The sequence below is a fragment of the Diadema antillarum genome, unplaced genomic scaffold (genome assembly GCF_040938485.1).
Source record: "Diadema antillarum isolate AM-2024a unplaced genomic scaffold, OU_Dant_1.0 scf00000003, whole genome shotgun sequence".
NCBI lineage: Eukaryota > Metazoa > Echinodermata > Echinoidea > Diadematoida > Diadematidae > Diadema > Diadema antillarum.
Genome location: NW_027270892.1, coordinates 1,109,316 through 1,128,255, shown reverse-complemented (window position 1 = coordinate 1,128,255; position 18,940 = coordinate 1,109,316). Strand labels below are relative to the sequence as shown.

The 18,940-nt window shown below is 37.0% G+C and overlaps 1 protein-coding gene across 1 annotated transcript in view; it reads left to right on the top strand.

The window, feature by feature from the left end:
• Positions 1–2,578: 2,578 nt before the first annotated feature.
• LOC139732645 (PAN2-PAN3 deadenylation complex subunit pan3-like) overlaps positions 2,579–18,940 on the top strand; it is a 30,431-nt gene continuing 14,069 nt past the window's right edge. The window contains exons 1-5 of the mRNA XM_071643534.1: positions 2,579–3,030; positions 5,725–5,822; positions 7,038–7,140; positions 9,473–9,540; positions 18,281–18,632. Of these exons, the coding sequence (XP_071499635.1) occupies positions 3,024–3,030; positions 5,725–5,822; positions 7,038–7,140; positions 9,473–9,540; positions 18,281–18,632 (628 nt within the window). The 5' untranslated portion in view covers positions 2,579–3,023. The remainder of the gene's footprint in view (positions 3,031–5,724; positions 5,823–7,037; positions 7,141–9,472; positions 9,541–18,280; positions 18,633–18,940) is intronic.

The following is an 18,940-nucleotide window of genomic DNA, read 5'->3' as shown; positions in this document are numbered from 1 at the left end:
AGGAGCACAGTAGACTATTAACAAATAGCCAGTTGGGCAAACATTTAACAAATACTAAACGCACATTTCACAACACAATGTGAATCTGACAATATTTGAAGAGTTTGTTCGCAAAAACCGATAAGTCCATATTTGCCAAATGGAGATATTTGCGATTAAAGGTCAAGAATAATAAAGAGAATAATAAGAAAATTTTGCTTCTTTTGACCATAACTTCAAAAATGTACCTTTATATGTAGTGACCAATATATCATTTAAAAGGTACTATTTTGTATTTTATGAGAGAGAAGGTACTTCAAAATCTTCAAAAATGGACTTATCGGCTTTTGCGAACAAACTCTTCATTTAGTCAATATGAAAGTTGACTACCCCATATTCTATTTTATTATTGTCACCTATAATCTAATGTTAGGCCTATAATTCAATACTATGGCGATGACGATAGCAATGCTCCTTCTTATCATTGTATCATCATTAATTTGTCATTATTTTGTTATTATTATTATTATTATTATTATAATCATTATTACTATTATTATGATTATTATTATCATTTACATTATCATTATTGTTATTACTATTAGTATGATTATTATTATTACTATTACAGTTTTTGATCCCGGTCAATATCATACTTTTGTCATTCCAATTCATGAATGTGCATTCAAATTCACACATCACATGCACGCGAAAATATTCGGGCATTCAAATTCAGAATGTAATATTTGTAATATCGAAAGCGTGGAAATAGCTTAGTTATAAATAGATATGCAATAAGTTAATAATCTTATATTATTATCATCGTTACTATATCATTAGTATCATCATTATTAATATTACTATTATCATTATTATTACCATTATTATTATTGTTGTTGTTGTTGTTGTTATCATTATAATCGTAATGATGGTTGGCTTTTTTCATGGTCATTATTCATATCATTTATTTATGATCATCATTGTTATCATCATCATTGACTTCTGCAATTCTATATTGAATTGAATTGATTATCCTGAAACTGCACCGGTCTTCCACTCTCCGTGACTCAGTGGACAGTTCCAGCATTTTATATTTCACCTCATATCAATGTAATAATAATTACATATACTTTAAAAAGACAAGCAAACAAGATATGAAATAGAATAATATGGTGGATCATGACTAGAAAGTGTGTCAGCGTACGAAATCTACATAAAAGAATATTCTCAATAAGATGTGAAATATGAAAGAACCGTAAAGACAAATCTTGCAACTGCAGGTTCAAGGAAACAAAACTATGTGAATACTTCTCGCAATGGAGATAGGACATAAAGTACTGATGACATAACTACAAAAAGTTAATGAAAGCCAAAACTAGCAAGGTACAAAAGGCAAAAGAAGTAAAAGAAAAGAGAAAGAAGAACTTAGAAGATAAAAAAGAGCATATACCATTAAAAGTGGTCATACCTCCGCCACCATCATCATTTTCATTAACTAATTATTACTATAACATGTTGTTGCTAGGGAGGTGGAAAGAAAGTGTCTCTCTCCGCCTCCCTGATATTGCATACTCATGTTACAATAAGGACATTTCTGAGTACACTGTATGTTCCATGGAGGTGCTTGATCCCGATGTCTAACAGATAATCATAATGTTAGAAACCAAAAATACAAAACATTGATCAAAAGTTTTGCACTTTTGACATCAAAGGCATTCATGAAGAAATCTGATATCACGACTATATAATAGAGAAGATAGTTAGTGCACATTATGCAGCTACGTGAAGACATACATCTCGTGAAATTCAGTCTAGCATGTTCAGAAACTTATGGGGTACATGTAGTGGCTTCTCATGCTTGCCCTTCATCTGAAATGTCATGAGTTAGGAATATAGATGCAATTTAACAAAATTCAGCCCCTTCATAACTTAAGACTAAAATGTAATATGGTCAACCTGATGCTGTATAATCTCTTTATTCAAGATAAAATATAGACTAGTCGTATTTCTGTGTGTGTGTGTGTGTGTGTGTGTGTGTGTGTGTGTGTGTGTGTGTGTGTGTGTATGTGTGTGTGTGTGTATGTGTGTATGTGTGTGTGTGTGTGTTTGAGAAGAAAAGAGTTATTGTGCGTCTCGATTTCATGTTCCTTAATTGATATAATTAATCTTGTTGTCTTGGCGACAAGAACACATTTTGATACCTGCACCCCTCACAAATACAGATGCAGGAAGGAAATGTCACACACACTACAGATACAGATGCAGGAAGGAAATGTCACACACACTACAATACAGCCACAATAATATTGTATTATACAGCCACAATAATATTTGATTAAAAGAAGAAAAAAGTCACCCCCCCCCCCCCCCCCCCCCCCCCCCCCCCCCCCCGTTTCCGCAATTTCAGCAAGAACTCGGCGATGTCGGCGATACTGAAATTACCCCATCAACGTTAGCAAAGAAATATTTTATGTGCGACGGCGAATCTTTATCAGCAAGCTTGCTTGTACCACTGGCTTGCTTGTACGTGTGTGTATGTACTGCATGCATGCTGTACATTGTGTGTAAAGGTACTAGGTAGGTACGGCTCGACCGACGACCCTAAAGCGAGCAGACTGCTGTGTGTACATATGGAAGTTTTCTCATCAAATTCTCCGTATTTGGAAATCATGATGTCGATATCTCCACCATTCAGGACTAAAAAACTTTAGAGGAGATCTGGAAATACGGGAAAATTGCATATTTATGGAAGGAATTATTTCGAGGCTTTGGTCATTACACGGAATAACATCTACGATCGTCCCCTCCGCTTTCTTCGGTCAAGAAGCTACATGCACTGGTGGATCTCGTAGCTGCTAGTTGTACGGCGTACCATCAACATAGAAAACAAGGTCTATTCACTGTGTGTGGTTTCATGCGGCTCTTTGATTGAGCTCTGCAAGATGCGCACAAGCGAATGAGTGATTGGGATCGGGAGAACTCAACGAAAGTGCATTAATCGAAGCGCCTCATTTTCTTTCTCAGCAGCTTCATTATTTTTAAAAATGGATAGTAAGTAAGATGACAGCTTATCATGCTTTCATCAATCTATTGTTTTCGTATGATCCAGCGAACGACAGCTGGTCATTTTAATCAGTTTCCAGGTTTCAAATGTGTATCTTTATCACTAAGTGTTAAAATGGATATTAATGGGTAGGCCTAACTAATAAAAAAAATATCAGTGATCATTCATCATCATGATCATGTTCATGTTCATTGATCACGGTGATCATTAACCCCGTCGCGGGGCGCTGTAACACACCCTTTACGGTACGTATTTGTCCGTATGGGTTCGCTGCTGCGGTTAGGTGATCATGGACATGGTGATGGAAAGCCTAGGTCTAGCTCTAGCTTCGTACATATTTGTACGTAAGCTAGATCTAAATTTAACCAGTTTTGCTCTAGCTAGTTGAGTAGTAGGAATCCTACCGTACTAGAAACATAGTAGACTAGTTCTAGTTGTCGAGAAGTTAGTTGGCCTAACGTTAGAAAATTTAAATTACCAGTACCGTCCAGAGGCAGAGTGTCTGTAAACCAAAAAAGCTCTAACAGTTAGGCTAGTAAATTTAAGTCAACATCACTGATCGAATAAGACTGTACGTTTTTTTCTGTCTATGCTTGTTAATTATCAGTTTTTACATGTCGTACGTTGTACGTCGTGTCAGTGTAATCCACTTGATATGGCATTCTATGGAGGAAAAGGGTTGTTAAGGGGAAGTAAATTAGAATTTTCTAGACAAATTTGATGATAAATTGAAATGGCAATGGCAGCTTCAGGCTCAATAAAAGATCAATTAGATCTAGAACTACATAAATAGGCGTTACAGCTACATGTAGATATCTATTAGAACCTAGGACCTAGGCCTATTTGCACAATTAGGGCCTAGATGTCAAACATGTATGATTGAGGGTACCACCTATCGTCGCCCTAAGGATCTGCAGCTTATTTATTCCAAAAGTATTCTGGAACAAATTTGCCTATGTCTTGCCTTAAATATGCCATAAATATACTGCAGTTTGAAATATCGTGATCGTCCTGTTGATTCTGAATCTCTGTAGTGAAATTATGCCATTTTAGTATGTGCGATGCATTTTCTTTGCACAGCTGAAAAGGGTACTGTACCTCAACATCAGCACCCCCTCCCTCCATAGGTAATGTGAATTTCACAGTCATGCATCGTGTTCACAATTTACTAAGTGCATGTGTAGCTGAACCGTATTCAGTTTAGTTTGTTAGTTTGCTTATGAGTTTATTTTTTGTGTCTTTGTTATCATCATTTTCATAACTTATTGCGCATAATCCCACACATACTTTCTTGTTCTACGCTAACAGCTATGATATGCAGGGTGCCGACGTTAAGGTACCCTGCCGGTACGTGGTACCCTTACCATACAGACTACAGTAGCACTATGTAAGTGATTTACCCATCGTCTGGATATTATCTATAAATAGGTACAGTTGATATTGTATCTACAGTACTGTGGCATGGTATAACTTAAGGTCTAGTGTTTTTGTGAGTGTGACTTAGTGTTGATCATTTAGAAAGAACGGTCTGTCTATCTTGTTGTTAGGGATGTGTTCCATATACTTTGTACATGCTGTAGAGATGACATTGTATGTCTGGCTTCATGGAATCGCCTCAAAAATTTATTTTAAAAAGAAAAAAATATCTATGAGGGTGAATGCTAACCTATTTGAGTTGCATTTAGATGTTGGTTTTATCGTAGAAGGTCAGCTTGTGCAATTGAATGGTGTAGAGTCAGTGCACCTGTGATTCTGACATTTTCTTAAATATAAACTGAGGAGATGCAATCAAGTGTTGAACATGGACTCTGTTGTCACTTTTCTAAAAAGTAATAATTTTTGAAACCATATTGATGTAATGGTAAAAAATATGTTACATTACCATGTACATGTAGTTTTATAAGTTTTGTGAATGGTAATACATGTGTACATGTCCAACATATGTTTAGCTCTCTTGAATGTTTCTACAAATAAATGGCACTGTATAAATGCTGTTTCATTATCATCATTATCAAAAGCATAATCGTACAAGCTGCTACCATGAATGATCATTCCAATGTGTGTGTGTCTTTTTTTTTGTGGAAGAGGGGGCAAATATGTGGCTTAGAGCACAAATCTCACATTTAATAATATCAGTAGGCAAAGAGAACTGTCATTAATACATGTGTGAACACCCTGGTGGTTGAAATTTCCTTCATTAGAAGTCATTTCTCCAGTCAAACCAGTATTGAAAATTGTTTTGAAGCACACAGGCAAGGGGATGGAGTTAGAATTTCTGAATGCCATCCAGCTGCATACTACATAATGGGAGTCTGTTTAAGACAGGGATGGGATACAAGCTCTTCAGGTTTTACAAGAACAATGAAACCATTCACAACAACCACACTTTCACAACCACCCAAGCAATAACCTGGCTGGAGGGTACTTCCCTAATTACCCCTCCTGGCCATTCAAGAGCAGGCCAATAAGTTGCCCTTCATTATTGGAGTAGGGATAATTGGCTGTAGTGTAATTGTTCCAGTAGGTTATTGTTCTGCAAGGAGACTTGTAAATTGGATCATTAGTTTTGGGATGGGCAAAGGGAATAGTAGGCTTGGAACCCTATAACCAAGTGTTATTTGTTGAAATTATTTTTCATCATCATTTTTTTTTTTTTTTTTTTTTGCTTTGTTTTATTCCAGTTGCTGATCCTCACTTGGATCCAGACCATTTCTTCACTGCCCCATTTGACAGTGAAAATTTTGGTCCCTCTACAAGCAAACTGCAACATTTGATGCAGGTAAGCCCAATCTTTTACCATGTTGTGTCCCTGTCTCAAGCATTATATAAAGTTATGCCATATGTTCTCTTGGATAATTCATGCTGCTTAACCCCATTTGGAACTAGTGGGTGCTTTATGAGACCTCTTCCAATGACTTGAATTGTAGCCTTTGCACCTCAAGCAACTTCAGCACCATTAAAAAGCAACAACAAAGACTATGTTGAAATATTAGATGATACTAACCAGAGTTTTTATGTTGATGCAGTCTCCTCACACAAACCTGAACATTGCTATGAATTCACTGCAAAGTAATGGTCCATAATAATGATAATGAGGATGATGGTGATGATGATGATGATGATGATGATAGTATGATGATGATGATTATGACGTCGTTATCCAGGGTAGCCCCTTCTGTGTTGCCACTGTTCTATCAGAGGGCCATGCCATTATTAATCTCAATTATGCCCTCCCCCCACCCCCCCCCAAAAAAAAAAGCAACAAGCAATGGTTCTCTTTGATGATTTCACACCCCTGTCATTGGTACACTTTAGTACCAAAGAGGGTCATTTTTATTATTCACTTTTAGCTTGATTTTGTAAGAAGTTCTAGGTCCACTCTTCTTTTATCTTGTCTGTGATAATGACTTTCATTATCAGATATGCCCACCCCACCCCCCCCCCAAAAAAAAATGTGGCTCTCATTGTTGATTTAACCCTTCCCATCCCCAGTTTTTTTTTTTATTTCTTTACCAAATAGAACTATAGTCAGTATTCATTTGTCTATGCTCTCTCTGTCTGTCTGCCTCTCTATCTACATGTCTGTCTGTCTGTTTAATAAGTGTGTTTTAATTCCTGTTGTCATACATCTGTAAAATGAATGTAAAGAGCTCTGTGTCACTGGTGCTTTGTACACTGTACATGCATGCATGATTGTGTGTATTTGTGCATTACAATTGTAAATGCACTGTATTTGAGGTCATGTGGTCTAATGGTCAAAAGGTCAAGCTTAATAGTCAAATTGTTCAACAGGCAGTCAAACATAGTACAAGTATAAACTGTGATATATATATGGCACTTCACTCTCAAATTTTCTTATTTTTTTCTTCATTATGTGTACACATGAACAGAAAGAGTTTTGTGTCTATCATGTTTTCAGAAGTTTCCCTCTTTTATAGGAAAGGATTATCCATGTTTGCTGTGCTGATTTATGTCATTTTCTTTGCTTTTACAGAGATCTCACTCTGTGGGATCAAGTCTGTCTACATACACCGGTTCTGCAGCAGCGTCATCGCCAATGGGACAGAGCAGGGAAGACCCCCCAATTTTCCAACCAGGTATGATCTGCTTGAAAGCATACGTGTACACGCACATGAAACGACAATCTCAGGATTTCAAAGCCTTGCGTTATAGAGAACCCAAACACTAGTGCCGAGATTCCATATACATGTAAACTATGTTAGGAAACCATGGCAACATACCCGCTGGCATTGTTCAGGTTTATCATGTATAGAAACAGACAACTTGGGGGGGGGGGGGGGTGAAAAGTAATGCAGGAGGGTTCATCTCCAGCACTCAAAGTGGGAAGTGTGTGTGTGTGTGGGTGGGTGGATGTGGATGTGTTTGTGTTTGTATTGTACACTTGTACAAGTCGATAGTTTGATAATACAATAGTTTGTCTGGTAGATAAGCAATATTTGCAGATAATTTGCTATATTTGTCTAGATGTCTCTGGCTACGTTAATACTTGTATATCTGTCAAGTTATCCACATCTGTATGTGGCATACTATGGAAAGAGAGTGTTCAAATATGCATCCATCTGAATTGGTTTGTGAAAAAAAAAATAGAAACAATACGTAAGAACCTCATTTGAATCGATGGATATCTTAATTGATTCACTGAAATTTTACGCCTGCCAAGTTCTGATGTCATGTGTCAAAGTTCATTGCTGTGATAAAGTGTGATTAGGTTCAGGTTCAGGTTCAATGACATTTATTTCCAGCAAATATGAATATGTACTTAAGTAAAATGAGGTCAATTTGAAAATGCTTGGGGCACATCTCTAGAAGTACAAAAACTTTATGACGATTGTGCCCTTAACATAAATGAGTAAAATTACATTCAGTAATATGCAGTATCAAAGTAAATCATGTAGAAAAACAAAACTGAGGTAAGGACAAAGACAGAGACTAGACAATAACAGAAACAAAGACTGCCATGAAATTAAGAAAAGAAAAACTGAACTCAAGGGAAAAGTTTCTAAGCTTAATCCTCTTACTATACATGTATAAACTCTCCAAGTATAAAGACATAAATATGTAGTATAAATTTGTACCAAGAGGTATTCCAATCATTCTACGCCTAAGTCCACTTACAATGAGATTGTCATCTTCTGAACTTTTATTGGATGCACACGTGATAATTCTTGAAGGTACGAAAAACAGAAAATCCTGATTATGTCAATATCATGAGCCCTGTTACAGCCAAATGGAAACAATGAGATGGCCAATGAAAACAAAGCAAATCTTGCCTTACTTTCAGTTGATAATAGTTCTGATGTAATCGTTTGTCTGGCTGTGTAATGAGACTACAACATGAGAATATCTTGTCTTTCATCATGGAGGTGTATGCCAAAGAGTATGACAATTTTGCTCAAGCTCTCCTCAAACAATATTGTGATTAGATCAAGGAGACATTGCTATCTCTCACCAAGATGCCAATTACAAGGCAACCATGTGTGCTTAAAGTGCATTCTGTGTGGGTGTGTATGTTTAATGTTTATAAATCTATTGTGTGTGCTTGAGTGTGTTTATGTAGAATGGTTGAATCAGAACAGCTTAACATATTTTGTCATTTAGAAACATTTTCCACAGATGACACAACCAGCATGGCACAAAATACAAGTGATATAATTAATGAAATTTACATTGCACAAATTTAAAGTAGTTTTGTTTGATTTCTTTTTAAAAGAGAATATTACAGTTAAATAGTGACTATACCTGCTTTTGAAAAAAATGAAGGAAGGTTGTTTGTTCATAACTTGTGCAGTGTTAGGGCAGCAGTAATCAGTATTTAGCAAATACTATAAAAATGGAAATTTTCATGCATTTCACACGACATGAAACTACCACAAAAATTTCCAGCACATCAATGATTTTGCTTGTCATAGACCCTATGTAGAATTAATCTACTTCATACTTTCATTCTGTAGAATTTAAAAAAAAAAATGAAATTCATCTTTGCATGTACACCAAGCCAAGCACACACACACACACACACACACACAAATTGTGCAAAAATTTCCACTTTATAATGCATGAAGACCACCGAAACAGAAAAGACTGGTAATATTTTGGACCAGGAATGGTCGGGGATGGAAAGGGCAAGACACATACCTGTACTGTAGTGCCATGTTAGGGATACGGAGCTTGCAATTTATTTTCATCTAATTTTGCATTGGGCAGTACACTAGATGTAATGAGTGTCACCAGAATGGTTGTAAGAACTATAATCAGTGTATAATGCATGCACAAGACGCAAGTAAATACATGTACAATTGTACACCATATATATATGTATCAATCTTGTGTATGAAAAATAAATGTTACCATAATTAATATCACACAAGAATTCACAAAGTAATAAGCAATATTCTATTCTCTACCCAGCTGGTTCTGTAGGAGGAAATGACTTGACCTCCAACTTCTCCAACCTGCACATCAACCAGGGTCTAGAGGTGAGAAACCTTCCACCATCTTCATTGTGCTGGACGTCTGTGCAATTTATGAAAATAATTTGCAAATAAAAAAAGCTCTTACCATTATACTCCTCATAACTTTATACATGTAGCAGTGTGCAATGTTTCAGATCATGTTGCTTTGTGAAAATTGCAGGTCTACTTGATGAAAGTTTTGTGGAGCATACAGTATACACTGACACTGTATGAGAAAATAAATATAAAATGATCATATTACAGTTGAAGTTTGCTATAACAATCTAGAGTACATGTATATCAGTTTATTTATGTCTAAATCATCATGATATGATGTGGACTTGCAGATGTGGGATATTTCAACAAATCTGCTGGAGTTATAGGATCACAGCTTACTTGCGTAACTATCACTTCACTCCAGACCTCTTGGAAATTATAGACTGCCTTGTGGGTGTCCTTTAAAAGGTACAAGTACATATTGGGCTTGCATGCAGGCCAACTGATGACATTTTGAATGAGAGTGCTCAGCTGAAGTGAAAGTCATAGGTCAAAGAACTTAGCTACTGGAGTCTTTGAGGAACAAGGACCCTTAACCATTCAGCCCTCTGAATGAATTAAGAATGTCCTTAACAACAACAACAACAAAAACAACAAAAACAACAAAAACAACAGCAACAACATCATCATCAACAACGGAAAGCGCTGTTATGTCTATTTTCTTGTGACATCACTGTATCAGTTAATTTTTGCTTTTTAAGGCCATGGACCAACATACTACAATTATATACAGACATGTACATGGACATTTATCGCTCACTGATAAATTCATGCACCTGTGTCTACTAGGTCAAAAGTGACACAATAACACTTTGAATATATGCTTTCCTGCTTTGATCTCATCATCACCGCTGACACCCAGCCTGGATAAAAACAAGATGGTGCTTTGAGAAAATTATCTAAAACTTGTATACTGTGCAAAAGATGATTAATCTCTCTTAAATAAGAAAAATATAAAGTGCAGTTCTCTAGCTTGGCAAATCATCTCTCAAGCAACTTCATTTGCAAAATGCACACAAAAACAAGAGAAAGCAAATACTTTGATGGGTTGATTGTGATTGTAATTTTTTTCCTTTTTTCGCATTTTGTTTCAGAGTAAATATAGACAGTAATGGTAGACAACATGTACATATAATATTGTACATTTATGTCATACCTTTAAGCTACATTGTATGTTATATCTGTGTCCACAAGTGTCCACTTCAGTAACAACCAATTTTGTGACACAAAATTTGTCATGTCTATAGTCTTGAGGTTTGCTGCTCCCCATCATTAGTGTTTATTCAAAGGCACTTGAGTTTGAATAGGCATCTCAGCCAAATACATGTAAGACTGAAATGAAGGAAATGCCATGGTTTTTTTGTCAGTGATGATGCCTGATGACACAATGGTCATTATGTGCTCTAATCCTAAATTATACTGTACACACCTGCTTGCGATTAGCATATATGTGTCTTTATGTTCAGAGCTGACTTTTTCACAGACAGCCATTTGCACTGACAACTACATTTAGGTGGAAGGAAAAGAGAAGTGGATATTACTGATTTCATCCACCGAGTGTTTCATTGTAATGGAGTTTGAGACGTGGGGACTGTGCTCTACGTGTACAATGTACATTTATATGGCCCTTTTATGATGGCTTAGCAGATGTGTTTCCTATCATGTGTGATGTATGCATACATGGAGAGCATATGTGACTTTTATGTGTGTGTCTGTTAGAGGGGCCGAACTAAGAAATACATGGATGGACTCTGAAGTGTTACTGTAAGAATGATGTGATACAAATTGAAACAGCATCTTCCATGCATGATGTTATACTGCAACAATTAGATTGTCTCTTTTTGAAAGTACAGTTGTAGGTGGAACTCTCTTCCTTGTAAGCCTTGATACTTTTCCTTTTGATTTTCATTTGTTGGAGAATTGTGTTATTGAATCACATACATATGTACATTTGTACATTGTAAAAGTGGTGTGATAAAATGTGCACTTCATGCTTTATTTGCAGCAGAATGCAGTTTGTACATTGCCTCAAACAAAGCATGCTTTATTGCACAGACTTTCAAATAATTTGGCTCTGACAGTGAGGCTTGTGCTGTATTTAGAGATGTGCGTCTGTTTGGTAGACTGCACAGATCAGTCTGTTAGGCAAGTTATCAACAGGTTATCAACAGGGTATCAACAGGGTTCTAAAATGTCATCTTCCATCAGAGTTGAATGTTGTTAGAATTCCTTGGAAATGGTGGTATCTGTAGAGAGCCGAGTGTACTGTATGTACACGTGCACCTGTGCATTATGTGAGCTGGGTTCGCAGTGCTAATATGCTATGTAGATGTGTGCTGTATTCCACATGCTGGGACTTGCATGTCATATAAAGTGTGTGTATTTCCAGTGTATTTAAAGTGAGTGCATATAAAACATGTACTGCATGTACACTTGGTCAAAAATGTTGTACAACATAATTTTAAGTATAAAGGTATACATTTTGTACCATCACAATTTGTTTTTCCCTCAGTGCTGTGAAGGATATTCAGTTTATAGCGAGCTGATAGGGCCTCATGTGTACCCCCTTTTTCTTTTCTTTTTCTTTCTTTTTTTGTTACAATATATATTGTAGGCCTATTGTATATTATTATATCACTTTTTGTCTATTTCTTTGTTGGTCAATTGTTTACTCAATACATTGTGTACACCTATCAAAGTTCCCATGGCTTTGTATACAATGCAGGCTTCATAGGCTTAGCATCATGGTACTTTCAAGTCCTGTGTCTTCAGTCAGTTTTAACAGCAGTTGTTTTGGGGAGAGAATGAAGGGAATTCCAACATCAAATAGAAAACCACAGGTTTGTAACAGTAAACTGTAGGCAGGTTGTAAAAATATATATTAGTGAGTGTCATTTTGCACAAGCTGTATAGGCAGTTGACATACTTAATAACTCTCCATGAAGCAAAAAGGCCTGTTAGTATTCTCAGCACTTGGTTCAGAAATCAATCAGCATCAGCCTCCTGTGGTAGTGTACAATGTACATTGTACGTAAGCACTACAATGTGTGGATATGTCCTTGATAGTAAATTAAAGCATAAGGGGCAATGTGTGTACATAGTACCTGTATGCGTGCACAGTGGTGCTGTAGTCTATACATTTGTACATGCACAACAGTGTTTGAACATTTGCCTCTGGCTACAGCTCATTTGGTGTTGATTGTTCCATGGATTGGATCCTCTGTGGCTTGTGTTTAATTGACACCTGCAGTGATTCAGAACTGCTAATGCAATCAAACTCAGTTCTTTGTAATCTTACATGCCATACATGTATAAGATACTACATAGTAGTAGGATGTGATCAATATATCGACATAGGGCCTAATTGGTGATGATAGTCATTAAAGACATTTGGTCTCTGTAGTCATCAAACCTGTATTGGTCACTACTACTGGACAGTGACCATCCTGTTGACAATGAAGACCACTTGGCCAATATTTAGTGCGTCATAACCGTTGCAAAAAATATAGGCCTATGTACTGTACTGTACAGCAACTCGTTTCCAATGGCAACCTACCTACAGTAGTTGCATGCATATATTGTGCTAAGCTTCAATGTAAGAGTGATGTGCACACGATCCTGGGTATACTATTAGTATGTAGTTGTACAAGGTCATGGCATTTCAATCCACATGAAAATACGTTATTACATTGTATGTATGCATAATGGGATACAGAGCTGAGCAGAATACACATACAACAATGTACATGTATCAACCATACTGAATATGTCAGTATTATTCTCACTGCCAGATTGTAGTCATACTGTTGTAAAAATCATGATCTTGAAGTGAATGCAAGGCACTTTTTCCTTCAAGTTTCTTTTTGATTTACAAGTATCACATCACTAATTTGATGCTGAGTAATTACTGCAGTACTACCTCAGAACTTTGAAATCAAATGGCTCAAAAAAGAAATCTTACCAAGACTGGGATACCCTATGAACCAGGCACAAAGAAATGCTCTGATGTTTTCTTATGATGACACCATTTAAACTCATATTAGCATTATGTTACTGTTGAACCCATGGTCAGGTACATACTGTACATCCTTCAATATTCAGTCTTTATTTTAAGTGATACATTGCAGAAAGTTTCTGACTTGGAGAGTGTAAACCCAAAAAGTCAATTAGATGATTCAATGTAATTTTCTATGATTCTGTTTAAATTTTCTGTTCGATGCTTCATGCTATAACCCGGGAAATAGTAGGGAAAGGGTTAGGCCATGTCATTTGATCTGTGTAAGAAGTGTTAGGTAATATCTCATCATTTTCTAGAATATCATTAATTATAGAGGGGGGGAAAAGCTTTTACCAAAGTTATAGGGTTTTGAGGGAATGCAGAGGGAATGTGCACAATCTAACTATAGCGTTACTGTTTCAAATGAAAAAAAAAAACACACCTTGAACTTGAGAGTTTTATTTTTGATAATGAACAGAATGGAATTTCAGTTTACATTTAAAACAGTAGATTCAAGATCCATAATTAAAAAGGAAGTCATGGAGTTCTTTGCACAGTAGCTTGCAATAAAGCACAAACACACACACAAACAAACAAATTGGTTTTCACCTATTTTGGGGGTAACCCAGGGTACAGCGCTGAAAAAAGAGCGATATTCAAATAAATCAACAAAATGGCAGATTTCTGTTTGGTACCCCAGGGTACCAAAAACCACATTACTTTCTGTTTCCCCTTTTTCTGATGACAATACTCTGTTGAATTTAGATATTTGACAGATTTCTGAAGTGGCTACTGTTTTCTTTGTCCCAATTCATTTTGTTTTTCTGGTCTTTTCTTTTCCACCCCCTGTATGTATGATATACAGTATAAGCTTGTCATAAAAGTGCTTACATTGTAATTCAACTTCAGTAAATCAGATACACATGCATTGCACATGTGTAATGTACATTGTACCATTGCATGAACAAGATTCTACAAGCCACAAGTGTTGTGAGTTGCTGCTTCCCCCCCCCCCATCTTTACTTTCTTTCTTTCTTTTTTTCCCGTCTTTTTTCTTTGATAACCTTCCTTGAACATATGCCCACTAAGTTACCAAGTCTCATTAAATTCAAAGCCTTGAATGCTGTATTTTGCAGCAGTATCAAAGAGATGCCTGCATAATATGGAAAAAAAAACAACCATTCAACTATGAATGCATATATGATTTCACACGCAAGCTGATTATTTCTCACAGACAATTTAGTCACTGGGGTGACTACCCAGTAGACCTTCCTATTTCAATTGACATAATATATATAAAAAAAACCTCATAATCAATAAATATGATACAAAACTGCCAAGTCTCATACTTTCGGCCTGAGTCTCTCTCCCCAACAACCTATAATATGCTCACCCGCCCTGCAATCATTTTCTCATGCCTCCTAAAAATAAAATAATGTGGCAGGTAGATCAAAAATGATCATTTGATGAGCAGCCAGTTTATGCTGAATTGAGTGAAAGGTAAATGTTTTCCTTTTTCTTTTTGTTGACTAGAGGATAGCTATATGGCTGTATCTTACAGCCTATTCCTTTCTAAAGTTATAAGCCAAGAGGTCTCTGAAATTAAATTCCGCCATCTACTATGTCATGTCAGTCATACATGCATTCTAGAGGGGTGCGGTGGCTTTAATAGTGGATAAGACTCCTGACTCCTAATTGTAGGACCCGAGTTCGATTCCCGTCCAGTGCGTATTATGTCCTTGGATGTTTTTACCCACCATGTCCCTCTCGACTCAGGTGTATAAATGGGTACCTGACAATGCTAGCCTAGTAATTATAATGGCAGGGCCCTCTGGTAGAGCATTTGCAATGCTGATAGGCTACCCTGGATAAATGAGACATTATCATTATCATTGTATATTATTATTTACCCTTGACTAAGTTTGGGCAAAAAAGTGTGCACCAAATGGCATAATTTCTAATTCCAAAATAGTTTTTGAAAAGCTAAATTTTGGAATATGGAGGGGGACATCCACCCCCCCCCCCCTTCAGTTTCTTCACTAAATCACAATTTCTCACTCCCAGCCAGTTGAGAAACTTGGCATCTCTGAATACAAAATGTAAAACTTTGTTCGAGAAAGAAGCTCAATTGTAAATGTTTACTTTTTGATATGAACATTAATATGATTGGACATTGTGTCTAATCCCCAAACCTACCTGGTACTTAATGAGGGAAAGACTACAGTATGAACATACATCTATACAATTTTTCACAATTTCTCAAAAAGTGATTCTCATTCTTGTAAATAAACTTGTTATGCTTCCTATTCTCTGTCATCTTTTAAAACAAGCAGTTGGACATAGACTGACATTTAGCGGAGAAACTTGCTCTTTGATCTCAGGCTTTTTACAGTTGATAATTGCGATTGGCTTTTAGTAATTGTATTGCAGAAATTTTGGCCACTATAAAAGATGTCCATGCTCCAGTTACTTTTAGTGCATTTTTCATTTGATAACAGCAATATCAAATGTACATGTTGTGTGTTTCAAGTGTGTTAGCATTGGTATTACATACCAGGTATTCATAGTGTCAAGCTCATTGTACCTCTTGTGGCTGAATAGATTCATATACTTGTTGACCAACAAAGCATACGTATAGACCCTCAATTATTAAAGTTGTTGACCCATTATTCTAAGTTCCTGGTGAGATTCTAATCCATAGTGAGGTCATTGGAGAGATGTCTATCGAAGTATCTATAATAGCGGGAGCCACTCTGTTTAGGAGGGAGGCTTCTCGTTAAAGTGTAGGGTATTTTTATTGTGCGTTGATGATTACATGGTAGTGTATTTTGCAGAGGATTAAATCTGGCCATGGAATTCACTCTGGGTGCCATCGCGTAGCTTAGACTTTCATCACTTTGTGCCAGGGTGTACAACAACCGCTGCTGACCTGGATTAACAGTGCCCTAACAATACAGTCCAGTGACACTGTCATATTGGCCATTATGCATTTAGGCTGTACTATTATTTAGCGTACAACTGTAGGTCTCACACCTGTTCAAGTATAATGAACGCTCAAGGGCCTTGTCAATTTGTCACATCAAAGATACTGAAATAAACCAGGGGAACAAAAATCTTTAAAAAGAAATAAAAATGCCAGCGTGATAAGAGCTTGTTAGCTGCGGCTGATAAGGGGGAATTTATCTGCCATGTGTGCAAATAGAGGCTAGACACTTTCCTATCAAAAGGGACTCTAGTAGTATTTGTTTCTGTGTGCATACACTGTGAAGTCTGTGATCTTCATTTAAGAATCTCAGCAGGGTTAAACAATAACATCCAGCCCCCCAACCGTAAGTATCAGAATTGACAGGAACAAGTTGACAAGTTCTGTACATATATGGATACAACCTAGGTACCAAGCAAAATGTACATTGAATATTTCATTTATTTTGTGAAATATTTTAATCTTTAAATTTTTTTTGTGTGTGTTTTTTTATGGCAGATAATTTTCAGGTTTGAGACTGATTAATTCATCTATTAAACACATAAAGATACTGACAAATCAACACAGGGGATACACTTTTGTTATTGCTTTATTTGGTTGGGATTTGCAGATCTATGGTAGTCCTACCTTTGCATTCGGTTGCTATGCAACCCATGTGCTCCACCATACTGTTCCTCTGTGACACTTGTCTCAGCATGTAGATCATCCGTTGCTAGTTTGATTGATTAACTTGCAAATCCCCAAAATGTTAGGGTGTTTTTAGATATACTGTGAGGTCCCTTTGTGGTGACTACACAATGAAAGAGGAAAAATCCCAAGAAAGGTCTGCAGGTCCTGGGGAGATCTCTTTAGTTATGTTTATTCACGTTACCCATTACCTGAAATTATGCGGTGACGAGATAGGATTATAGTTTGTACTGCAAGAATCTCCCACCTCTCAGCATGGCCTTCCTTCTGCAAAGGATGTCCCTTGCAAGTTATTACTCCTTTCTTTTCCAGTCTTGCCTATATTATTATTGTCCTGACTTGCTTTTGGGTTATTGCTCTTTATTCTCCAAAACTATGAAAGTATATTTGCAACTGGAGTGGAAGCCTCTCACTGGAAGTACAAGGACTGACTAACAGACAGGTCCTGGATAGTGTGAATGCAGTGCTCTTTGTGCCAATATATTGCCAGTGTGTGGTGTGAGACTTGTTTCATTGTTGTTGAAATGAATGTGCCTTCTGCTGCAACGTATGAAAGTCAATCTTGTTTCCTGATCCCAGGGAACTTGCCGAATGGAGCATAAGAAATGCATTTTAAATACCATGTTGTAATTTTTGAGTGGTGAGTTGCAGCTGATTGATACACCTGTATTCTTTCTGCTGTGCAGATTGCATACAAGTAAAATTTGCCCTTGACAGATGGAGAATCTATGAGATGATGGTATTCTTCATTCACATTCACTCAACTACATGTACATTTGTAGACTTTATCACCTTTTCTGTTTATTTTTCATCAGTTGAATTTGATTTGTTTTATTTATTTATTTATTTATTTTTATTTTATTTTATTTTTTTTTTTTTGGGGGGGGGGGAAGAATTGCATAGATGTACAGAAAAGTCTAACCGTTATCGAACTTTTTGTTATGGCACAAAATTATGGTTAGTAGTCTTGGATGTGGAGTATTAGTGTGAATCATTCACTTTGTTGCTTACAGTACAATATCATGTAAATTTTTCATCAGGGAATGGAGTTTGTGCCTGGTGCACAAAACACCCCCAAGTCTGAGTTCCAGCCAAGGAGTTCACGGCAGGACTTTGTGCCTCCGACTATGAGTGGACCACCCCGGTCCATGCCATCCACGACGGTCGGGAGTGGCCTGACTCTCAGCGAGTTCAAGCCGCAGCCCAAGCTCAACAGCCTCACGCCAGAGGTGCCCGAGTTTGTCCCACGTCCCCTGAGTCAGGGACACCTCAGCAAGGCTGGACAGGGGCCCATGGTACCGCCGGTCAGTCAGGGCCCCATGGCTAGTGTCATACCCAGGACCACAGCTGGCGGGCTTGTGGGCATGTCACTCGGCAGTGATTTCGTGTCAGGTCAGTTTCTCTTGCTATTGCAGTGTCCAGGGTGTTCTGGGAATGGCATAGAAACTATAAACACAGAGTTTTCATTTGACTGGCATCCAAATCTATACTGAAATTATTCACTTTATAACAAGAAGATGATAAGATTGTATTCTTTCTGTATAAAGGTTATTGCAGGGTTGTAGACAGTCAGATGGCAACCATTTTGAGGGAGAGTAGATTTTAGTAACTTAATTATTGACCAAAATATGATTTTGGTTATATTCAAATTTTTAAAAACCAGTTGGAGAGGTGTGATGCGGTGACACCATCACCTCATT